This window comes from Orycteropus afer, unplaced genomic scaffold, assembly GCF_000298275.1.
Source record: "Orycteropus afer afer isolate SDZICR_OR568_19922 unplaced genomic scaffold, OryAfe1.0 scaffold00035, whole genome shotgun sequence".
Classification (NCBI taxonomy): Eukaryota; Metazoa; Chordata; class Mammalia; order Tubulidentata; family Orycteropodidae; genus Orycteropus; species Orycteropus afer.
The window spans coordinates 11,277,428-11,303,228 of record NW_006921622.1 but is presented as its reverse complement, the minus strand read 5'-3'; the positions used below and the strand labels follow the sequence as shown (position 1 = coordinate 11,303,228).

The 25,801-nt window shown below is 39.7% G+C and overlaps 1 protein-coding gene across 1 annotated transcript in view; it reads left to right on the top strand.

Annotated features, from left to right (window-relative positions):
• The window catches only part of PIP4K2A (phosphatidylinositol-5-phosphate 4-kinase type 2 alpha), a 261,669-nt gene that overhangs the window by 146,156 nt on the left and 89,712 nt on the right, over positions 1–25,801 (top strand). The window contains exons 2-3 of the mRNA XM_007936364.2: positions 7,566–7,663; positions 9,543–9,639. Of these exons, the coding sequence (XP_007934555.1) occupies positions 7,566–7,663; positions 9,543–9,639 (195 nt within the window). The remainder of the gene's footprint in view (positions 1–7,565; positions 7,664–9,542; positions 9,640–25,801) is intronic.

Here is a 25,801-nt window from a genome sequence, read left to right as displayed (position 1 = left end):
AAAAAATGTGTAAGTAATTCAAGGATTTTCTAAATCACCGTCTGGCCACATAACACATCATTTGCTATCTCTTATCTTCTCTATTCCATGTTATGTAAGTATAATTCGAGGTCAGGAGAGCTGGAGTGATTTGTTCAAGGTGATGTAGTGATAACGTGGCAGAAAAAGGGCTCAGTTATAGATCTTTTGGCTCCAAATCTGGTGTACTTTTGAATGGACCACATTGTAAGATTTTATTTTCATTGACATTTTTTTCTTGAATTTTTAAAAGCCAGTATTACCTCTGTAAGAGTCTGTCAGTTTTTGGCCAGCTAACAAGTTTCTTTGCCTGTATTCGTTACAAGATCATAAAATTATTTCCAAATGAGAACTGATGCTCAGGTCAGTGTTGCTTTAGTTGTTGGATCCTTTGGGGTTATGAGAGATACAATTTTAACATGACTACATTCTTTTGGATTTATTGGCAATGGGCCAGCCAGTGAGATATACCTATAAGAAGCCTTTACCACACTGATAGAGCTTACAAATACCAAGTTGACATAAGACCTGTGGTAGAGTTTGTGCCTATGTTCATTGTAATTTAAAGTAAGATTCTAAGCAGCAATCTAAGTATTTCTGGTGACCTTTTAATTTTAATCAAATCACAAACAGCCCACTGCCATTGAGGCAGTTCTTACTCATAGTGACCCCCATTGGCTTTCCAAGGCTGTCCATCTTTAGGGAAGTAGATTGTTTCATCTTCCTCCCGTGGAGCAGTTGGTTGGTTTGAACCACCAACCTTCTGGTTAGCAGTCAAATGCCCTACCCACTGAGCCATTGGAGCTCCTTTAGTTTTAATGGAGTAGCCATTAATTAAAATGTTGACTTAATGATATTTGTTCAAGAGAAAAATCCCCTTAAGAGTATTAATTTGGGCTTTTGAATTTAGAGATACTGGAACAGGAAACTTCTGTAACTTTCACTAACATCTCCACTCAGTTTTGCTATCAAAACATTGTCATTTGCCTTGTCAAAAGGAAAGCATTTGTTTTCTGCATATTTGAGGGTAGTTCCCATTTCAGAGGGAAATGCTAATTGAAATATACTTGTATATTTGGTTTTGTCTTATCTGTAAGTACAAAGATATCAACTTAAAAAAACAGTCTTAGAAAATGAATGTTGATGGAGTGCTGTGGAAAATTGACCTCTTGCCTGAAGACAAATACAAATGTATTTCACAAACATTTTCAGCTGCCTGTTTTTCCTACCTCTGTAATTGTCTCTAATTTGCTCTGCCTGCCCCCTCTGAAACCTCAGAACATTCAAATTGCTATTCCATTTACAGTGTAAGTTGTAATGAGAGCCACATCATTCCAAGTGCAGGGCTGTGTGTGTGAGTCATAGTGGGACTGCATCTTCATTTTCTCAGCCTGTGTTCATTACAAGATCACAGCATTATTTCCAAATGAGAGCTGATGCTCAGGTTAGTGTTTGTTTGGGTGGTGGTGGTGCTTAAAATATGAGATAAGAAATTGCAAATGGGTATCAAGTAGATGGTAAAAACCAGATTAAAAATTTTCAGTATTTCTCTCCCCTCCTCACAAACTTGCTAAGAAAATAGAAAAAAAAAGAGAGAAAATGGTACTTTTATGATGTTCTTTGATCTAAGAACATTATGATTGCTACTTCTTCACATCAAAGACATGTGCTAAGTGAGGGTATCCCCATTTTGCACACAAATAAATAGAACACTAGAATTTTTTAAGAAGTCTGCTCCCAGATATTGTACCTAATTCAAGTAATTCACCTAGAGGTCACCATGAGGCATAATCCACTTCATGACAGCTAACAATAACAATAACAGCAATACCTAGTTGATTAAAGTTAGTTTATTTACTACAAACCCTCACAATGTTTGTCTCTTTGTGCCTCTGCTCCTCATCAAGCTCCTGCTCCCTCTACTGTGGGTCACCCTCTCCAGAAACAGCACACGTGACCCGAGAATAGAACCTGGAGAAGGAAGTGTTCCATCTTGATGAACTTGGCTGGGCACACAAGAAAATAGGTTCTTGGAAATGTGCCAGAGGTTCTTTTGTATACCTTTGGGGGAGAATCAGTGTAAGTTGTGCTTCACATTTGAATGGCCCTGTTATTTGTGGGATGGGAACTGAACAAGTCAGAATTTCAGCTGTGATTCATTCCAGTAGCCTCTGGAGAAGACCCTCAACTCTTATCTCCTGCAATTCCTGGTTTTAGTTTTTCTGCTCCTTCACTTCCTGAGGCAGTGATCCCCAGGGCAAAAAATGTTGAAAGCAAATTATTTGCTTGGAGGAATCCTCCTAGGCTTATCAACCATAGAGGCACAAAGGAATTTTGTTTATGTAGGATGAGTACTGTAAGTGGAAAACATTTCTTTTCAGGCTCTGATTAATCATAGGGAGAAAAAGATTTTAACAGTCATGGTGAACGCCTATCACATTTCTGATTGTGAAGTTAAGATCCTTTTGTTGAAACCAGACGCAATTGGAAAACTTGTAAAGTCTAGGATATCTGGTATGATGTATTTATTATTTTACTTCCCTAAGAAATGAAAGTTAAAATAGTATCCAAAATAGTAGTTGTGTTGAGCTGTGCCTTACCATCTTTTTCTCATTAGGTCCTGAGTGATCTAGAATCCTTTGTGCTTAACTAGCTTAGGTTTAGCACCTTGAAGTCTCTGCACTTTGTTACTGGGTTATGTTTTTAAGTATGCACTCGTATTTAAGGCAGAGATGTTGTTTGGGAGATACAGTAAACCCTCTTTGATCTGTATCTTGAGATTTTGAGGAGGGATGAAGGGCTTTTCAAGAGGGCTTCCACTCCAACCATTCTGCATTCTGCCCCAATCTGAAGTGTATGCGCTTCCCTGCCAGCGCCCATCCCCCAGCCTTGATACCCAACAACGCAGCCTGCTGCCTCACACACCGAGTGTTTCCTGTGTAGTCTCAATATGTTATAGCTTATAGTGAACTTCTTTATTATCATCAGATTATCTCACTGTCTACGCTACATGTGAATGGTTTTGTTTTTCTTTTGGTCCTTCTTGTATATTCTTGTCTGAATGAAAACCAGTCACTCATTATGTATTAGTTGGGAACATAGTGTTTTGGGCGAATCTGATTGAGTTAATTGAGTGTCGTTAGTAATTCTTCACAATTTATTAATATACTCTTTGCTTGACTTAAAAATCATATGAATTAGGTTACTTTTTAAATGCCACACTGTGAAATGGCTTTGTGGGGATACCTCTGCATGCCTTAATTTTTGAGCCATTACCAGCTGGGTCTTACTCCTTATCTGTTGTTGTTGTTATGTTCCGGGCTATTTTAGAAGTTTTTACCACAGTGAAGATAGTAGTGAATTTCAGATAGATGTTTTAAGATAAATTTTACCTTGTAGATTGTCTGGAATTTGACAGACATATGTCTGTCTGCATACCAGGCACAGCTCTTCTACTTAGTAGCTAGTAGGTTATCTAATCTCTCTAAATACCAGTTTCCTTGTCTGTAAAATGGGGATAATAGTAGTACTAGTTGCTGTCAAGTTGATTCCCACTCCAGGTGACCCCTGTGTGTCAGAATAGAACTATGCTCCATAGAATTTTCAGTGCCTGATTTTTCAGAAGTAGATCATTAGACCTTTCCTCTGAGGTACCTACCTGATTTGCAGAAATCAGATAAGCTCCTGTGTCTAAAGTATTTAACATGAGGCTCGGCACACAGTCCACTAAGTATGAACAGCAAGGATAATGCTAAGTACAAAGGGAGTCGAGGCAAAGCTGCGCCTAGACCTCGGGTCTCCTGGCTCTTGAGCCAGTGGCCTTTGCAACAGTCTTTTTGCCCCAGATCTTCATGTACTCACCCTTTCAGTAACTCACTCTATCTCCCACTCCCACCATTGCCAGCCAGTATCCTCCCCTCTCCTCTCTCCTTAGAGTGCAGTTGGCATATTTTGGCATTTTGTACTAAACCTTTGTACTCACTACCACCACCACTGTTTGCCTTATTTCTATTGATATTGGTAACAGAAGCTTCTTTATTTCTTGTCCTATGATTGGTACCAGTGTTGTCAACACAGATTTCAGGCTTCTGTGGCACCCAGTGGCTAAGCAGAATGGCATTTTGGGTTGACAGACATGGTACAGACAGGAACTAGAAGCTCTCCCCAGAGCTTTGAGTGACCCAGCCTAAGGCCTCTCCCCATGGAGGTATTTATAATACACTTATATGATCATGAGACTTCTAGGCATGTAAATATAACTGTCAGCATTAATAGACAATGAGAATGTGTCAGAAGTCCTTCACTAGTATAAAATGATAGTGTATTTTTTCTTGTAGGCTTTTTTAAAAGTATTTGCAATCTAAAGTAATCTAAAATGTGATCTTAATAATGTAACTAGGGCTTTTGATTTGATTTATTGTTTAGCTACCCTAATACAATTTTGATAAACTTAAAAAAAAAAAAACAAAAAACTTTTATCTCCATAAATTAAAGTCCTTTGGATCCCATAATCTTTGTTTATTCCTATGAAGAGGAAGATTATCAGTCTTTCCTTCAAAATAGTAATGGTTAGCACAAATATTTTTTGTTCCTTTTCACAAATATTATATAGCATATATAAATTTAACTATTAAATACATGTTCCTTGTCTAAATACATATAAAGATAGAAGAAAATGTATAAAATGCTTTATTTTTACAATTCTGGTAATAACAGTTGTAAACTAAAGATGATAAATCATCTGGAGTCTATAGAATGGTTTGACTAGGCAGAAAGTCGAACTTAATAACTAAAAATTTCTTACACTAAAGACCTAAAAGCCAAGAATTTGTGTACTAAAATCTGAAACTTGCTACCCAGAGCCCTATGTAAAATACAGAAATTAACAACTAGAATTAATTCAGCCTTATTTAAGATGATAACTCATTGTCACTATCTGTGTCAGCACATGAATATGAAGTGGAAACAAGTGATATATTTTAGTTTATGCTAGTGAGGTTACAGGCTAGATGGTGAGGTTATACTATTGAAAAATACATTGCCAACTAATTAAAAACTTTTAAGTACTAGAGCCTCAGGTTTGTGAAGTGTTTGTTCATAGGTCATTAATTCTAGCTACTCACCTGACCAGGAGGCTTAGGGGGAGAATTTTAGGGGAGACTCAAATGAAATGTGAAGCCATCACTAAATAAAGGGAGCTCTGGTAGCGTAGTGGCTAAGGCACTTGACTGCTAACCAGAAGGCTGGCGGTTCAAACCCACCAGCCACTCCACGGAAGGAAGATGGCGCAATCTACTTCTGTAGTGATACTGCCTCGGAAACCCAAGGAGGGGTTGCTATGAGTTGGGTCCGACTCGACAGCACATAACAACAACAACAACAAATAAATAAGAAAGGGAGCTCTGGTGGCATAGTGCCTAAGCCATTTGACTGCTAACCAGAAGGCTGGCGGTTCAAACCCCCAGCCACTCCACGGAAGGAAGATGGCGCAATCTACTTCTGTAGTGATACTGCCTCGGAAACCCAAGGAGGGGTTGCTATGAGTTGGGTCCGACTCGACGGCACATAACAACAACAACAAAATAAGAAAGATCAAGTATCCATGAAATAGTTGTCTAATTTAACTAAGTATCAATCTATTATTCAATTGTAAAGACATAGATATAGATATACAAAGGTATATTATGCTCTCCAAAATTGAGAAATTAGTCCATAAGATCTCTAGAATTCTCTTTTAATAGCAACACTTTATGATTCTGTGCAAACCAAGCTATTAATACAATTATCTTTTATTTCTCTTTTTAATCATGAGAACCAAACATTCCTTAATTTTTGGAGTAGTCTAATTTATGAAGGCAGGTTGTTGAGAAATAACTAAATAATGATGCCAATTTTCACATAACAACTAGGTCTTTGGAGCCTAACCATGTCAGTAAGTGAGGAATGGATGTAGTAATTTCAAAAGTGTCATAATTTGCTCATTTTTGTTAGTCCCGTTGTTTATTTCATTATACATTTCATGCATAGTGTTCGTTTTCTTTTCATTATCTGGTCATTCTGACAGCTGAGGTCTTCAAGATTTTAATCTATTGCTATTGTTTCTGCTGGCTCCACTGTTATCTTTGTGAGCTCATACAAGACTGATCTCAATCTTTAGGAATCTTGAAGGCCCATGTTGGAGGTGTTTCCTTTAGAGCTCATTTGCATTTGCTTACACCAGGTATTAGAACCATTTTCACCTCCTTCAAGGGTCTTAGCTTAATTTTAAATCTTTTATTGATTTGCCTAGTTTTCCTCCAGCCTAAGTGTTGAAATTGTGTTTGTCTTCAGAGAAACCGCTCCATTCACATTTAACTTCATGATCACCTGTGCCCCCCATGGATTAACCTCACTTTGGAGGATTAAGCTCTACTTTCTGTGAATCTAGCAGTGTGTTTAAAAAGTTTACTTTATTCAAAGAACTTGTTTTTTCATTTTGTATTGTCATGTCTTTCATTTTTGTAATTGTGGACCCTTCGGAGTCTCTTCCCTTCCACTGAAAGTATAAGTCCTTAAACTGGTTTGTAGTACTAGCAACAAGAAAAACAGCTCAGGAACTAAGTTAAAAAAAATAATTCATGAGGAGAAAGTTCACCTTTTTCCGAAGTCATGTGTCAAATCCTGTCCCTCTCATTCACTAGAATGTAAATGAAATTTGGTATCACCCTTTGTCTTCTGTAACCACATACTTACTTTTGTTCTTGATTCCCATCCAATTCATCTTCCTTTTGTATGTATCCCTCTGATAGCATAGTGCCTAAGGCACTTGACTGCTAACCAGAAGGGTGGCAGTTCAAACCCACCAGCCACTCCTCGGAAGGAAGATTGGGCAATCTACTTGATACTGCCTCTGAAACTCAAGGAGGGGTTACTATAGTTGGGTCTGACTGGATGGCGCATAGCAACAACAACTGCTTTCCTTAATGAAGGTTCCTCTTTGGTAAATTCATACCCTCATCCCAATACTTTTGTTTTTTTTTTAAAAAAAATCTTGATTTTTTTAAGTGAGGTAGAGAACACATGAGTAATGAGTAATAGTAATTCTTTGAAAACCCAAAAGTGTAAAGAAATATTTATGGATATTAATTCAACAAATATTTATATTAGAAATGAAAAAACCCTCTTTCCCAGAAAACATTACAGAGGGAAGTTGTCCTGGATGTATAATTAAAGGGGTTCTGGGTTGATGCTTTAGGGGGGAGATAGGGAGTGGAGAATCAGGGACAAGTAGCCAGGAGGGTTGACCCTTTGTTCTTTCTCCTTTACCACCCCATCCCTGCCACCATAGGCCTGGTGTAGGACAGAGATGAGAAGTGGGGATTTGAGCTGAGGAAGAGAAGAAGAAAGACAACTTAGGATAGGAGTGGGGGTGGAGATGGGAGGGGGGAGGGGTGGGGTGGGAGAACAGTCCTTATGTTCACCAGATTTTCTTTACAAGTAACATGTTTAAATCAAGGACTTCCCTCCTAGATGGTAATAACCGGTGCCATTTATTTTATTTTTTCTAGATCAATGAACTGAGCCATGTTCAAATCCCTGTTATGTTGATGCCAGATGACTTCAAAGCCTATTCAAAGATAAAGGTGGACAATCACCTTTTTAACAAGTAAGTACAAGTATGACCTTTTATGGGCCCGGACATGACTGCTACCAGTATGATTTTTGTGAATTTCTGTAATCACATTATTTTTCAATGGGTAGGAGTAAAGTTTTGCTGATGAAGTTAATCTTGTGATAAACATAGCCATCTGTCATTTTCAGAAAAGTAACAGCAGGCCCTCTTGGGTAATATCCTTTTGCCATATGGCATATTGTTCTCTCTGAATATCTTACATGTTAAATGTGATATTCTCATTACAATTCAAAATTTTGAAGCTGTAAATTGCTTGGATTTTTGAGCTGTTATGAACCTCTTGCTCTCTTAAATGAAACTTTGAAAATGATTATGAATTGAAATAACTACTTGATAGAACAATACAGAACTAAGGTATATTTTTATAAAACATAACTGGATATGACATTGGGCATTGAGATTATTTCTCCTTTATTTTAATGTGCTTTAGACCTCATTATGGGGGTTTTGGGGATAGTCAATGGTTAAGTGTTTGGCTACTAACCAGAAAGCCTGGTGATGTGTTCCCAAAAGAGCTTAGCACAGTTCTACTGCAACTCATGTGGGTTACTATGTTTTGGAATTGGCCCAGTGGCAACTGGATTTGTTTTTTGTTCTTGCTATGGAGCACCTACTATGTGTTATCAGTCCATTGAGACCTAGAGATAAAAGAGTGTATAAGTTGTGGCTGTGTCCTCAACAAGCTCACAGCTAGGCTGATAAAGTCATCCCTTGTTTTATTGTGTTTCCCTTTATTGCTCTTTGCAGATAATGTGTTGTGTGTGTGTGTTTTTTTTTTTTTTTTTTAACAAATTAAAGATTGTGGCAAACCTGCATTGAGCAAGTCTGTTGGCACCATTTTTCCAGCAGCCTGTGCTCATTTCATGTCTCTGTGTCACGTTTTGTGTCACAGTATTTCAAACTTTATCATAATGCTATTGCACATTTAATAGACTACAGTATATTGTAAGCTGTAAACCTAACTTTTATGTGCACTGAGAAACAAAAAAATCAGGTGACTCACTTTATTGTGATACTCTTAATTGCAATAGTCTGGAACTGAACCTGCAGTATCTTCAAGGTACGCCTTGGAGTTGAAAACTGTCACATATATAAACTACCATAATTTGTTCTGCAAAGTTCCATAATAGAGGGTGTGTTTGTGTGTGTGTGTGTGTTTATTTATGTATAAGGTTTTGTGGTGATACAAATCAGGAAGCAGTTAATTCTGAATGACTGGGATGAGCCTCCAAGATGACTACAGAAATCTCTCCCACGTTAGGATCAATTATGAAATTTCCCGATGGAGCCATTGTTCTGTTGTGAAGCTGATAGGTTCATTCTTTTTGTAATAACATGTAGAGGTTGACCTTTTGAGGAAACTTTTTCTATGTGAATTGAGAATGTGACATTTATATAAAATAGGATTTTTTTTTGTATTTTGGGAGTGAGGGAACAGTCTTGTGTCTGTTTTAACTTTTAATTCAGTAAGTAACTGAAAACTAATCTGGGCAGCACTGTTTGCTGTCTGCCTTTTCCTAACTCTCCTGCTTCTTTGCTTTTCCTTTATTGTTGCCCATATGTGGCCCTTTTCTGCTTCTTAGAGAAATGGTGATAATGTATGGTTAGGCTGTAAAAGGTTACATAGTCTGAGGACTCGTAGGTGGTGAAAGGAGGCAAATATTAATGGTCTGGCATCTTCTGTCCCCCAAGCTCTTACTATGGGCTATACTTGGTTCTGTAAAATACATCTGCGTATAATGTGGACAGTGAATTTGAGCATTTCTAGGGCATCCAGAAGAAATGGTGGCAGACTCTAGTCGGGTTAATGCCTTGGATATCTGAGCTTTATTCTACACTATCACTATTGCAGAGAAAACATGCCGAGCCATTTCAAGTTTAAGGAATACTGTCCAATGGTGTTCCGTAATCTGCGGGAGAGGTTTGGAATCGATGATCAAGATTTCCAGGTGAGTTACTTTTATAGCATTTGCTTCAGATGGGGTTTTTAATGGCTTTTGCTCTGTAAAATGAGATTGTTTTGTCATTACAGGTAATTGTATGATACTAAATTTTATTTTACATAAGAATCTTTCAATGTTCTTTTGAAATAACAAGTTTTCTTGGTTAGGTACATTTATACCCTATGATTTCAGTATAGAGATTGGTAGGAAAAGAAATTAGTCAATCCTCATTATTTGTGGATTCTGTAATTGCAAACTGGCTTCCTTGGTATAAAATGCATTTGTAACTTCAAGATCATTGCTCACGGTGCTTTTGCTGTCATTTATGGACATGCACGAAGTGGTGAAAGGGTTGAGTTGCCCAATGCACATGTTGCCACCTGAAACTGAACAAGGTGACACTCTGCCTTCTCATGCTTAGACTGCCTCGTACTCTTGTACTGTAAACAAGCATTCTTTTCACAACTTATTTAGTGCCACATTTTGTTTTTTGTTTGTTTGCATTTTGGAGCTTTTTATTGGTGACTTTGCCATTTAAAACAGCCCTCAAGCATAGTGATGAACTGCTAACTAGTGTTCCTAAGTGCAAGATTGTGATGTGCCTTACAGAGCAAATACATGTGTTAGGTAACTTCATTTAGGTATGCATTATAGTTGGCTGTGAGTTGAATATTAATGAATTAATATATATTAAATAATGTGTTTTTTAAACAGAAACACGTAAGATTGACAAAAATGTGACCAGAGGCTTGAAGGAACCTAACACTGCCTTTCCCCTCAGAGCAATGGTTGAGGGTTTGCTAATTCAGTGTTTGCGGCAACTTTATAGCACATGGCTATCAGCAGTAATGAGAATCTGCTGTAATGTTCTTTGGAATGAGATAGTGTTACATAATACTCTCTCATTTCCAGGTGAAATTGTTCTGCAAGCAGAGCCTCGTTTTTATTTCTGCTGTAAAATATGCCAACTGCCTGTGAACATGTGTTGAATTCACATTTCCTATATTTTTAGAGGCCATTTAGAAATTGAGAATTTGTTTTCTCTTGCTGATTTGCTGCTTTCAAATTGACCAACTATGACTTGCTTGCAGCACTTTGTCAGAGGCCCCACTTTGAATACTGTAGCGCTGACTTGTGTTCTGGTCACAGCACTGTTGTCACCGTCAGGAGCCCATCCAGCCCTTGAACGGTCATGTGGCGCATCTGCCTCTGGCTCCTGGTACCTACTGACTGCATGACAAATGTGCACTGTTGCTTTGCCTGGTTCTCAGTGTTAACTTGGGCTGGTGCTGCTGTCATATCTGTTCACTGAGGAATATTTTTCCTAAGAAGGGACCTGACATTGGTTTACCTTATTTTCATAGAGCTGGCCAGATTCTTAAAAGTTGAGGATTTTTAAGAATGGAAATCTAACATAGGAGATCCAAGGACCACTTTCTGGTCTTTTACAACAGTTTATGCATTTTACTGTGAGAGCATTGACTTGTTTTAAATACCCTCAAATCTAGCAATCACTTTCTCTAATTTGCCCTAAATTAAAAATCCTAATTTATCCATCCTGGGTGCCCTTAGAAGTTGACTGGTGTCACAGCTTACCCTGGTCTGAGGCGGTATCTCTACAGAAGTAGATTGCCCAGTTTTCCTTCTGAGGAGTGGCTGGTGGGTTTGCACTGTCAGCCTTCTGGTTAGCAGTCAAATGCCTGAGGCACTATGCTACCAGAGCTCCCAATTTGTCCACCCTGGGTGCCCTTAGAAGTTGAGTGGTGTCACAGCTTACCCTGGATTTACCCCTTAAAGAACAGACTGTCTAACAAAACAAAACTTAGTTTCCTAAAGATTTGTGGGCCCCTACCCACCAGCCACTCCTTGGAAGGTTGGGAAATCTACTTCTGTAGTGATACCGCCTCAGAAACCCAAGGAGGGGTCGCTATGAGTTGGGTCCGACTCAAAGGCAGTGTGTTGCGTTCTTTTGTTGCCTCATCGACTGTTGAACTTTCTCACGTGCTTACACAGACATGAAAAGCTGCCATGTTTTGAAAACGAAATGTTGGCCAGGCTGCTGGTGGCATTCCCTCTTCAGTGGATGAGGGACCACTGTCTCTGTACAGGTCCAGATTCTTGGGGGCACCTGAAGAGAGGATGGAGTGGGAGAGAATGTGGGCACATGAGTTTATTCGGAAACTGCAACACTGAGATTTGGACTGTAGTTTTAAGAGAAAACATCAATCAAAATTATGGACTTAAAATTTACTGCTGAAAAAATTAATTCCTTTAAAATTATCCTTTAAGGGGTATTTTTTTGGAATAGTTAAAAGGGAATGATTTGTATCAAATAGAAAGGAATGATTCTGTTATTCAAAAACTGTTACTGCATTTAAAAAGGCCATATGAAAATGAGTTTGGTACTTTAAAAGGAATTGATAGGAAAGGAGGGCAAGAGTAGTTACACAACTTGAAGAATGTAATCAGTGTCACTGAACTGTACATATTGTTGAATTAGTGTATGTTTTGCTGTGTATATTTTCAACAATAATAAAAAACAGGACAGAAAAACAAAAAGGGAATTAATAGAAGATAACTTTGACATTCTAAGAAAATTTATGCCTGGCTCTCTCAGGAAGATCCCTGTGTGGTGCAGACTGTTAGCAGTGATGGTGAAATGAATTCCTTTGTGTGTGGCCTTTTGCCTTGGTTTTTCGGAAAAAGCATTTGATCAGTTTTTTCCCTAAACCCTAAGGAATTACCTTTACTCTGTTTTCTACCTCAAGAGTTTGTTACTTTTGTCAGGTTGATTGACTTTTGCTTAATAAACTGTAAACAACTTGGTTTTGATACTTTTTATCTGGTCCTGGGCTGCTCCCTGCCCTATGATTGGTATGCACCTTGTAGGGATTGGTCAATAGACTATGCAGATGAAGTCTGTGTGGCCTACTAAAAGAGGATTGGTCAGTATGTGGCCCTGGTAGGAGTAGCGTACCTTGAAATTGTTGAGTGGTTTGTGTATTTAAGCAGCCACCTTCACAGAGGTTTTAGAGACAAAATGAAGCAGGAAGAGAAAAGGAAGAAAGAAGCAGAGAGAGAGGAGGCAAGGAACTGCCTGTAAGAGCTGTGACATGGCCAAAGGCTATAACATTAAAGACAGTGAGAGCCCCGGAAGTGGCCCAGAGGCAGAGCCAGTGATGGCAGGCCTAGAAGGGACCCAGTGGCAGAGCCAGCAGTGACAGAGGGCAGGGCAAGAGGAGCCTGTCCTCAGGGGGCTGAGAAGAGGCCTGCAAAGTTGAGGGAAGCTGAGAGGGCTGTCCTGGACTGAAGAAGGGAGACTTTGCCTGCATGCTTCCTGATCCTGAGGTGTATAGCCTATTCATCTTGATCACAAGTTGTATCCTGTTCCTTAATAAATGAGTTCTGTGAGACATTGTAATGAATTCCCAAACCCCAAGGTGAGCGGGAAGAGTGCTGGGGGCAAGGAGAGTGGCCAGTGTTAGAAACAAAGTGGTTCAGCAGCTTGGAGAATGTGAAAATCCTCATAGGAACTGGCTTTGTGGTGATTCTTATATTTGAAGTTATTTGTAAGGCAATAGACTGCTAACCTAAAGGTGGCCAGTTTGAACCTATCTGGCAGCACTGTGAAAGAGAAGCCTGGCAATCTGTTTCTGTAAAGATTGCAGCCAAGAAAACCCTATGGGGCAGTTCTACTCTAACATAGGGGACAGCCATGAGTTGGAATCAACTCCATGGCTGAGGGTTTTGTTTGGTTTTCTTCTCCCTAAGCAAAGTGTGTTCCACCCAATAGCCCTGTCCTTTTCTTTCTTTTTTTTTTTTTTAATAAAAAATAAAACAGCTATACTGTCATTTCACAGAAACTGACTTTTGAGAGTCCATACTACAGTATCTTTGTAGATGCTTCAATTCATTACCAAATTGAAGTTCTTATATTTCCTCTCCTATTAAATGAGATCTGAATTGGAGCCATTAAATCCTAAATTCTGTACTACAGCAGATAGAAAATACAGTTTTCAAATTCCCTAAAATGACCGATTTAGTTGCTGAAACACTAAGACACGAGCCAGTGTTCTTTCCTTTTTCTCCACCTAAAAACAAAACCATGTAAGTTGATATTTAAATAAGTACAAATTGCTGAGTACAAATTTTGAAGACAAATTAGACAAGTAGAGGATGATTCACAACTAACTAATTGGCATGTCTGTTAAACTCTTAGTATGAGAGATCAGTATTAAGGAGACTCAGTGTGAGTATAATTAATCATTTGAACATTACTCCTTTCCTCAGCTTTGCCTCCTGCTTTTGGCATTTAAATTGCTGCTTTATCTTTGGGAAGTAGATTCCTATTTAAAAAAAAAAGAAAAAGTGGCTATTCAAAGTAACTTTAATAAACCAGATACATGCTTTTTGTAGCTTCCCAATCCTGTATTCCTCCTTCTCCAGAGAATGGTCCTTTTTTTTTTATTAGGAGAAGGAAGGGCTGCTTATGCACAGGGAGATAGCTCAGGGTGCAGAAGAGTATGAAGGGATGGACACTGGGAAGAGGTAACTATGGGGAGGAAGTGGGAGGGGAGCTGCTGCATTGTAAATTTTGGTCAATGACATGAGACAAAGTATATGTGAACTGCTGTATGAAAAGTGAATTTACTCTGTAAATCTTCAACCAAATCCTAATAAAAAAAAAAAAAGAAAGGACCATTCTCTGGAGAAGGATGTCGTGCTTCGTAAAGTGGAAGGTCAACGAAAGAGGGGAAGGCCCTCAACGAGATGGATTGACACGGTAGCTGCAGTGATGGGCTCAGCTATGGTAGAGATTGTGCAGCTGGCACAGGACCAGGCAGTTTTGTTCTGTTGTACATAAGGTCACTATGAGTCAGAGATGACTTGACGGCATGTAATAATAACAGCAGCATTACAGTCCTGGGAAATCATATAGAGGCTTCATTTAAGGTTTCTGAGCCACCCAAGAGGGTTACCCACCAGAAACCAAAAAGTAGTGCCGGATGGAGATGATCCTGTCTAACCTAAATACACCAAATAATTGAAACTAAACCCTTTTATTCATTGTTGAGGATAATACCAGGTTTGGTTTTACCCTACTGCGTCTCCTGAATTAGAATCTCTCATTATTTGCATGTGATGTGTTTTCTTCTTTGTATTTGCTACAGAGAATGCCGATTTTAAAAGAATTAATTTTTAAAACTAATGGTTTAAACTTTAGCTGTTCTTGTTTCATGTTTAAAAATAAAGTTCTAAAGTGTCAAGACCTTCACAGTATACTATACTTTTTTGGGGGAGGGGGACTGCCAGTATTTGCAGAATACCATGAGGTCTATGTGATGTAGTGGATAAGGCATTTGGATGCTAACTTAGAAGGTCAGTGGTTTAAATCTACCAGCCCCCCCTGTGGAAGGAAGACGGGGCAATCTGCTTCAGTAAAGATTTACAGCCTCAGAAACCCAGTGGGGGTCGCCATGAGTCAGAGCCGACTAGATGGCAGTGAGTTTGGTTTTTTTGGTTTATAAGGTCTGTTACGTTTTTCAGATGGAGATTTCCCAAGTGGAGTACAAACTCCTTGAGAGCAGGAGCTTTGTCTTATCTTGCTTACCCCTCTGTATACCCAGTGTTAGGCAGCTCTGGTGGTGTAGTGCCTAAGGCATTTGACTGCTAAATAGAAGGCTGTTGGTTCAAACCCACCAACCACTCCTTGGAACGAAGGTTGTTCTGTAGTGATACTGCCTCGGAAACCCAAGGAGGGGTCGCTATGAGTCGGACCCAACTCGCCGGCAGTGAGTTTGGTTTTTGGTATTTATACCCAGTGTTTAGAATAATGCTTGACTCACAGTAGGCACTTAAGAAATATTTGTGTTAGAAAGAGAGGGACAATGAGGTGAACTTTGTGGGCCAAAAGTATGGAAGCAGGAGAGTTCATGGAATGGCTAGAAATTAGATGGTTGGGGTGGGGGTGAGGGGCAGGTGGTGAGATTGAGAGATAGATATGAGAAAATAGAAAGAAACGAGGAGAACATGGAAACCGGCTGAAGCCCTCAACCAGTTTCTGTACCCAGATTCTACAGGTTTTGCATAGGGAAGTAACATGATGAGATGTGTTTTCTAAAGGTAGCTGAGTCAGTTATGTTATAAAATAGGAGCCCTTGTGACACAGTAGTTAAGAACTCAGCTGCTAACTGAAAGCTTGGCAGTTCAAACCCACCATTTGCTCTGCAGGAGAAAGATATGGCTGGCTGCTTCCATACAGGTTCCAGCCTTGGAAACCCTGTGGGACAGTTCTTCTCTGCCCTGTAGGGTTGCTATGAGCCAGAATCGACTTGACAGCACTGAGTTTTTTTTTTGTTGTTGTTGTTTTGTTTGTATATAAGGTAGGAGAGAAGAAAATTAGTTGTTAGTGACCATCGAGTCAGCCCCAGCTCATGGCAGTGCCACCTACAATCGCATGAAGTGCTTCCTGGTCCTGCTCCATCCCCTTGCTGGTCTGCATATCAAACCAGTATGAACCATAGGGTTTTCATTGGTTGACTTTTGAAAGCAGATCACCAGGCCTTTCTTCCTAGCCCATCTTAGTCTGGAAGCTCCAATGAAACCTATTCAGCGTCATAGCAACCCAGAAGCCCTCACTGAGAGATGTGCATGAGGTTCATTGACCACATTACCACTGAACCTCCACTGCCCCCTGGTGAGGAAATAAGGAAACTGTGAAATAGTCCTACTAAGTGAAGATGAGGCATGAACTAAGGCATCTGTCCCTAACAGTGACAGCATAAAACAGGGAGCAGATTCACAAGACCTAAGGAAAGCACTGACAAGATAAGAGTGACTGATGCTGGCCCACAGGAGAAAAGGACAAGAGCCAGAAAGTCTTTGAGCCTGAGAGACTGGGGGAACAGAGATGCTGCTCACTGAGGGAGGAAAATTTGGGGCTAGAGGAGGATAGGGAAGAAGGTAAGGATGAATTTTTCCCATTGCGTATGGAAATAACCACAAGGTACCATGGTCGTCAAGCAGCTGGATGTTTTGCGGTAGAACTCAGGATTGGGGTCAAGGGCAGAGGCACAAATCTGGGAGTCACTAGCATGGAGATGCTTGTGGTTCTTCCTTGATGCCATCTCTTGATCCTCACAGCTGTACTGTTACCAACCTGAATTTGCTCCTTGAACAGTATAAACTTTCTCTTCCTTTGCCATGGCTTGTTGTCTGTTGGGTTTCCTCAGCTGCTCTTTCACAGCTTCTGCTCAAACTTTGTGGCCTCATCAGGTTTAGTACCAGAAGACTCCTAGTGAACACCGGAAGGAAACCCCACCCTGCACAAAGATGCACCTGGCGTGAAACCCAGAGGAGCTCACTCTCAGAGTTGACATGCTGTAAACTTTCGAAAAAACTCCATTGCAACCCATCATCATCATCATCAGATTTTTCTAATGCTTTTTTTCTGCTCTTTCTTGTGAGTTGAGCAAATTATTGTCCCCACCACAAACTGTCCCCAACTTACAACCCAAGCTTCCTGTTCATCTGAGTTTCCCACCACTGCATCTGCTTTGGGTTGTACCTCATGACTTTCAGCCAGCAGTCATTCATCCTTGCCACACTGTGCTTCTGTGCAGGTGGAATGCTGCATGTGTCTACTATGAGCTTTGGGGACAGGTCTCTCATTTTAATCTCCACAGTCTAGTCTCAGATTGACATCTTTAAAAGAGGTCTGCATTCTGTGAAGTTCCTATAGCTCTGCTGCTTGCTTTGCTGGCCATTACCTTTCCTTTTTTGTTCGTTTTTTCTCATAAGTTGTTTCATTATTGATAAGTGTTAAATTGCACTGTGTCTTGCTCCTCTCTGTAATGAAAGCCATTCTATGCCTTGGATCACAGCTCAGATTTTCTTTGAAATTCCCCCAAGAACTTAGCGCAGGCCTTTGAACACAGTGGGCATTTAATAAATCCTTGATGATGATGTTAATGTTAGCATGTTGGTCTTTAACTCTCTGACAGGGTCAGAGAACCATCTGTGCTCATTCAGATATGTCACCTATGAGCTCAGAAGCCAGCCTTCTCTGGGCAGTCACTCCTGTCTCCTGGGCTGTGTGATTTGAGGCATGTAATCACAACCCTGAATTGTCAGCAGGGCAGTGACTGCTTTCCAGGCTTCAAGTAAGGTGGCCTAGGTTAGTAAAAAGAACATTTTCGTGGAAATTGTGAGAACTGGGTTTGAGTCTTGGATCTCCAGTGACCGGTGCAATGACTTCAAGCCAGTCACTTAGCGCAGGTAGGTCTGGGTGTTCTGTTCTGTAACGTGTGAGAGGACATAGTGCTCCCTGACAACCTCCCAGCTGTAAAATGCCTGAATCTATTAGTGCCTAAAGCACTTGACTGCTAACCAGAAGGCTGGCGGTTCAAACCCACCAGCCACTCCTCAGAAGGAAGGTTGGCCAATCTACTTCTGTAGTGATGCTGCCTTGGCAACCCAGGGAGGGGTCACTATGAGTTGGGTCCGACTCGACGGCACATAACAACAACATTATTGGGTCACCTTGAATAGATGACTGTCATTTAAATTCTTGCACAATACTTTCATGTTCCCTTGTATGGTGATCGCTTTTACATGGTTGGGCATGGCAGAACTGACTTTAAGTGGCCTTTCTGTTGAGTATGAATAAAAAGTTGGCAAATATATTTTTTTTTTTACAGAATATGTGATGCATATCAAAATGGAAAAGACAAGAATGTATATAAGACTACATATAAAGAGTTCGACAGAATTAAATATTCAAAATGCTTGATGATTAAAACAACGTGTAGGGGAAAGGAATGGTTACTAAATCATGACATTTTTATGAGAGGTATAAAAGATTGGTGGTTAAGAATGAGCTAATTAAATTGGCCTTTGCATTTCCTCCACCCTCTGGAGGCTCCACTAATCCTGGACCTCCTACTGTGGAAATAAACATCTTCATACAGACTTGTAGAGGGGAAGTAGGATAATGCCATTAATCCTTTCCTTCAAGGAAAGGAACAATAAATTTCCAATTACAAATGTAAGAAGGCCATTGAAGAATGAGCTGCTTCTCTCATTATCTTCCTTTATTTCCTGTTGCGGGCTGACATGGCACCAGAGCTTCAAACAAAGCTGTTGAGGTTTGAGATAGGATGTCATCAGATCAGTCATGTATTAGGCTATGGAGGTGGTGAAAAATAAGTTTATTTATCAAGGTGCAAAATACTCAGGCAAAACTGGACTAAATCGACATATACCTGCCTGCCCTACAACTTGAATTTTTAATCAACAGTCCATTTTTCCCCCAACTTCCCTACCAATTTCCCCCCAAAAGCTCAAGGGACATCCTAAATTGAAGCAACACTCACTGGTTATAACATGACCACTTCAATTATGTCTAGGCACTGGACTGACTTAGAGTGTGCCCATATTATCACCTCACTTGCCCAGCGATGACCCAGGGTCTGCAGCTGGCACATGGGGTCACCTGGTAGGGAGGTGTTCAGGAGACTTGAAAGAAGAGGGCTTGGGCCAATCACAAAAGCCTGCATACTATGTGATTACATTTCTATGAAATGTCCAAAATAGGCAAATCTGTGAACACAGCAAGTAGATTAGTGATTGCCTGGGTTGGGGAGGGTGGGCAGTCGGGAAAGATGGGTAATGGGTATGGGGTTTGTTTTGGGGATGATAAAAATATTCTAAAATTGATTGTGGTAACTTTGTGAATATCTGAAAATCATTGAATCATACACTTTAAATAAATTAATTGTATAGTCAGTTATATCTCAGTAAAGCTGTTATTAAAAGAAGAAAAAGACAAATTTGGCGTTTGACATTAGTTTATCGTCAATGATGAGACTCTTTTTTCCTCCACCATTAATTTTCTTTGCCTTTTCTTGGGGTGGGGAGTTAGAATAACTGTATTTTCATTTAAAATAAGCAAATTTAAGGAATACATAGTTTATTGTATTGAAACTATTGAATCCGTAGAAGAAGAGGAATAGCCAATAAATAGGTCATGTTTTTGCATTTCATTCACATTTACCATTAGGTTTTTTTCCCTTTAACTAGTATTAAATCACTGTCCAGTTCCTAAGTGTACACCAAGTGACAATGACAACTTTTATTGATTAATTATTAGAAGAGCAGCAAAAACACTTATAGACCATGAAGTTCAGGGGTCTTTATTTACAGATAATCAGATAACTGTGTGGAAGGTAGGGAAGGGGGAGTTGGTAGAAGGACTCAAAGCCCCTGACTTCAATCAACTGCTGTTTCTTCCATATATGCTGAGACCCTCAAACCTGCCAAGGAAAGAATTAAGTGGTAAAGGAAGTCACTGCAGGTGAGTGAGTGTTGTAGAAGGTGGAAGTAACACAACACAGCATCATGTTTCTATTACATCTATATTTTAAATGTTGAATTAAGTATTTTAAAGCTCTGCATTGAATGGAATTATGGATTCGGTAGTAACCCTACATGGTACACAAATTACTTCCCAGACCATAGCTTCCAGGGTCAATTTTCCTGACTTTGATCTCTCTTCTCATGACCTATATCTTCAGTCAGCCCCAGCTCACAGTCTTATTGTTGCCTGCTACTTCTAGGTAAGCAGAAGCCTTTACATCTGGCCTCCTCCCTACTTTCCTTCTCATGTACCTGCAAATTCATTGGCATCTTCAGCCATCTACTTTCATTTACTCCTCTCTGAGAGGAAGGATTCGCCCAGCTTACCCCTAGTGCTTTTTATTTCATCACCTTCTTCCTTTGGAAATTTGCCTTGCTGCTCTGTGGGCCCCTCTTTTCTGTTAGGCTTGAGAGGGTGCTGGGAGGTGAGGAGAAGAGAATTCTGGGAAGTAAACAGGAAAGGATACTGGGAGGTAAGCATCCTCCCTCCAACCCCTAGAATCCTGGGAGGAACCAAAGGAAAACTTTGGGTTGGGAATTCTTAACTTGAAACTGCCTTATAAAATGTTTTCAATTCTCTTTTAAAAACATAGGTTGTAATTATTGAGGTCTGTAGAAGATAACCTTTTGTTGTAAAAGTGAACAGACTTTATGGCTCTCAGTTTTCCCTGGTTGCAACCCAGAGAGTTGGCCAAAAAACAAACAAACAAAAAAAACCCACCAATTCCACCTGATAGTGACCCTATAGGAAAGGGTAGAACCACCCGATAGGGTTTCCAAAGCTGTAAATCTTTATGGCCAGCAGACTGTCACATTATTTCTCCTGCAGAATGGCTGGTTCATTCAAACCACCAGCCTTTTGGTTAGCAGCCAAATGCTTTAATCACTGAGCCACCAGAGCTCCTTTTGAAGTTAGCCAAGATGCTTATTGGGTAATGTGATACTGGGTGAGAAGAGGAATAGTACTAATCAAAAGTTTGTTTGGAAGTTAAGTTAGATATAAAGTTTTTATAATAGTGCCTGGATATAGTAACACTCAGTAAAAGATAGATGTTATTAGAAAAAAATAAATTTCAACTTGGAAGATATTTAGAGTTGCAGATCAATATTAAAACTATATTATCAGTAATTTTAAAATGGTATTATTCACTTCATTTGATAAGTGAAGTAAAAAATTTAGAAAGTCTTGTAAATTGTGCTTCTAAGTATGGCTGACATCTGTCTCCCAATCCCATAGCACCTTCCTACAGAACCAAAGCCTTTTTTCAGATTTACAGTCCCTGACGGGGACAGAGTACTCAATAAGCAAAGTAAGTCCGGGCTTACTTGTGCTTACTTACCTGCAGTGAACAATTTCATCACATCAAAACACATGTGAAATGGTTCACCGCAGATTAGTAAGTAAACACAAGTAAGCCCGGGCTTACCTTGTTTATTGAGTACTCTGTCCCTGTTTGCACCATTATTCCTTTTATACAGATAAGGGAACTGAGGCACAAAAAGCCTAAGTAACATGCCCAAAGTCACACAATCTTGACTTCTAAACCTTCTGTGTCCAACACTGTGCCATATTGCCTTCTGACTTCATCATCAATATTGTTTGGAACTTGAAAGGTCGTTAAGCCTATGGCAATGGCAATAAGAACATGAAAAAATATGTATAAGCTAAATGAAAGTATGAGTAATCTAAATAGTTGTTATTTGTTGTTAGTTGCCATCAAGTTGATTCTTTTACTTATGGTGACCTATGTGTGCAGAACAGAATTGCTCCACAGGGATTTTAAAGCTGTGACCTTGCAGAAGCAGATCTCCAGACCTGTCTTTTTGAAGTGCCTCTGGGTGGGTTCAAACTGCTGAACTTTCAAGTAGTAGTCAAGGGCTTAACCATTTGCTCCACTCAGGAACCTATAAACTAAACAGATAGATGTGATTCTGATGTTCAGAACATTATAATGGATGTATGCTTACTAGGTTTGTGAATGTGTTGTCTTCTGCGCCTTCTAGGCTTGGGAAGGGCATTTAAGACATTTCAAAAGACTAGTCAAAGATTTCACCTTGAGTTTTCTTTGTATTATATTGTGACTTAGACCCCAAATATCCACAGAACACTTTATTTTGCAAATTCACCCTTTTGAACCAATAGGGTCAGACCCCAGATTTTTTAACCTTACCTTATTTTAGAACATGTAACTCTCATAAGCTTTGTCCATATACAAGTAGTTTATTTCCTAATGGGAGCTAAAAAAAAAAATCTCACTGACATCAAGTCAGTTTGACTCATAGCAATCCCTCCTTGGGTTTCTGAGGTGGTTATCTCCATGAAAGTAGATCGCCCAATCTTCCTTCCGAGGAGTGGCTGGTGGGTTTGAACCGCCAGCCTTCTGGTTAGCAGTCATGTGCCTTAGGCACTTCTAATGGGAGTTGTTGTTATGTGTCATGGAGTCGAACCGACTCATAGCGACCCCTCCTTGGGTTTCCCAGGCAGTATCACTACAGAGGAAGATGGGGCAATCTACTTCCATAGTGATACTGCCTCGGAAACCCAAGGAGGGGTCGCTATGAGTCAGGTCCGACTCGACAGCATATAACAACAACAACATCACTACAGAAGTAGATTGTCCCATCTTCCTTCAGTCTTCCGATTAGCAGTCAAGTGCCTTAGGCACTATGCTACCAGAGCTCCCTCTAATGGGAGTAGAGGTCTCCAAACTCTAGATAGATTTCCTTGAGTAATTTTATCTGGCATCTTTCTCATAAAGATGGATTTGTTGTTGTTGTTATGTGCCATCGAGTCGGACCCCGACTCATAGCGACCCCTCCTTGGGTTTCTGAGGCAGTATCACTATGGAAATAGATTGCCCAGCCTTCCTTCCAAGGAGTAACTGGTGGGTTTGAACCGCCAGCCTTCTGGTTAGCAGTCAAGTGCCATAGGCACTATGCTACCAGAGCTCCCGTAAAGACAGATAAGCAGATAAAAGTAAAGGTTAAGCCAAGTGAGCATTTTGTTTAGGAAATGGGAATTAGTTTGACAATAACCAAACTACCCCTATAAATGATCCTTTTCAAACCTTAGGATGGACAGAATCTTAATCTCAGACATGGCCTTGATTAGGTGGTTGAAGTGAGAAAGAATTTTTAAAATGATGCCTTCAGCTAGACGTTCTTTTTTCTGTGTATGCAAATCTTGTCCTAAATCACAAATTTCATCTTCACTTCTTTTTCTGTTTAGTTCAACTTAGTATTGTAGAGAGCATCCCAGAGTTCAGCAGTCCCAAAGCTTCTTTTAGCCTTGACATTCTTTGCCAAGAAAACCCATACAGTTCTAAACAGGGACAGAAAGAGGATGCGACAGTTTTCTAAAGATAGAAGCCAGTGACCTAAGGAGAATGAAAACCCCACACAGTTCTCAGAACATGTGAATTAATTAAAACAGACACAAAGACCTGTGCCACATGGTCAGAAATGTAAAGAATTCTTAGGGTTGGGTTGTCAGCACCGTCTGCAGCACTGGTAGGTTAAGTGCTAGTATCTTTCAGCCTTGTCTCCGCACTACATGAATTGTCTGACTCCAAGCCTGGGGCCCAGCAGCACATGGTTTTCCTGCCCTTAAGCGTCACTCCACACACATCTGTCTCAGTTCTTGCCTTGAGAGAGAACAGCTCCAAGTCCCACCCCCCTCAGTTAAAGTTGACTAATGAATAGTCACAGAATGAGTCAAGATAGATTTGTAAACATGTTAATAAAAGTGTAAATAAAGGACTCCGGATTGCATTAGTATTGTCGCCGTTATTGATGATGTTTTCTACACACTTTACTTGGCAAAATTGAAAACATAAAGACAGGCTTGGTTTTGTGCCAGCTGGCGCATGCCTTAGATTATAATTAGAAGGTGTTTGTTGCCACAGAAAAATCTAAATCAACTGTCCTAACTTAATGCCCACAAGGCTGTGTAGATCCCAATCAGGGAGGCAGCAGAGTGGGGAAAAGATGGCGGCAGACCGTTCTGGGCTGGGCCCTGCAAGGCATGTCAGTACACTGTCCCACTCAGTTATCACAGAACTGGAATGGGCAAGTCACGCCAGCTCTCTGGGTCTGTCTTACCTATAAATTAAGAGATTTGGAAAAATCTCCAGGTTTTTTTTTTTTTTTTCTTCAATTCTAACGCTCTATGATCAGGAGATTTATTTACACATGGAGGGATCCCTTCGGGCCACCTAGAGCTCACTCCCAAGCTTTGTTTCTCTCAGGACCTTTCTCTTGTTGACCTTCCCTCCTGCCCAAGCATCCTATATGACGCTATGATTTTTCTTTCCTTTGTGCCAGAACAACCACATTAAAGAATTTCAATATGCAGTTTTGCTAGACAGCAGACTATTTTTAGGTAGCTCAATAACCATTTTTAATGTAGAGCCATGACCTCTTTACCTTACGTAGTTTTCTCTTTCTTCCTGAAGTTGTTCTGAATACATCTGGAATCTATGAAGTGTTATTTTTATGCTACCCTGAGAATTATTGTCATCTTCTCTTTAATCTCTCCTCTGATGTCCTAAATCATTATGTCCTTGCTGAGATGATGGCTGTACTATCTTCTGACTGGATTGTTGTTGAGAAACATAATATTGAATCACCTTCTGAGATCTGTATTCTCCAGCAGTTCTGGAACAATGGACTGTGTCTTCAAGTTTAATACATATTTAGAATTATAAAAGACCTGAGTTGAAGATCTAATTCAGCCTACCCATCCATTCCCTGGGTTCATTCTCCATCCATTCACAGACCTGGAAACTGAGGCTAAAAGAGACTAAGTGATATATTCACACACTCATGTGCCCACAGTATGTTCTAGATCCCAGACCAATGCTTTAAGCATTGAGCTGTACTGCTTTAAAAACAAATGATTTTACTTTATGTCAAAGGCTATTAAAAAAAAAAAGTCTGTAATTAATAATGGCAAAGGTTTACGATTAGTAATGGCCAAAGTCTGTTGTTTATAATGGCAAAATTTTAGTGTTGTTAATGTGAATTGCCATTTCTGGTTACCTCTGACAAAGCTTTAGACAAAGATGTCAGATACATTACTAGGTTCCATCATACCTCAGTTTTATTATCTTCAAGTACAGAAAATGTACCTGGCTCTTCCTGTCTCACAAGAATTGTGAAAATAAATACGAAATAATGAGGTGAATTTTTCCGGAGATGAATTTTTCCAAGGGTCAGTTTTTTTGTTTTTGTTTTTTATATAAAAACTGCATTAACTCTTCTGATCTTCTATTCATCTGCTGGATAATGCTTTCGATATATTTGACTCGTATATTTTTAAGTTTATAGTGATACAAAGGGGTACATTCTAAACTTGATGAAGTCCCTATTCCTAACATTACTAATTATTTGAAAACTAAAAACCATAAAAAATTCCTTCCATGTACTGGAAGTAGATAATGGTGAATCGAGACGACTCAAGTGACTGTTTTAAAAGTGAGTTGAGACAGAATCGAGATTAGAATTTATCATCTTTTATATGCTAGGATTAAGACAGCGTCTTTGTTTTTTTTAATTATTATTATTGTGATTTGGGTGAAGATTTACATAGCAAATTCACTTTCCATACAGCAGTTCACATATACTTTGTCTCATGACATTGACCACAGTTTACAACAATGCAACAGCTCCCCTCCCACTTCCTCCCCATAGTTACCTGTTCCCTGTGTCCATCACTCAATGTACTCCTGCCCCCGGAGCTGTCTCCCTGTGC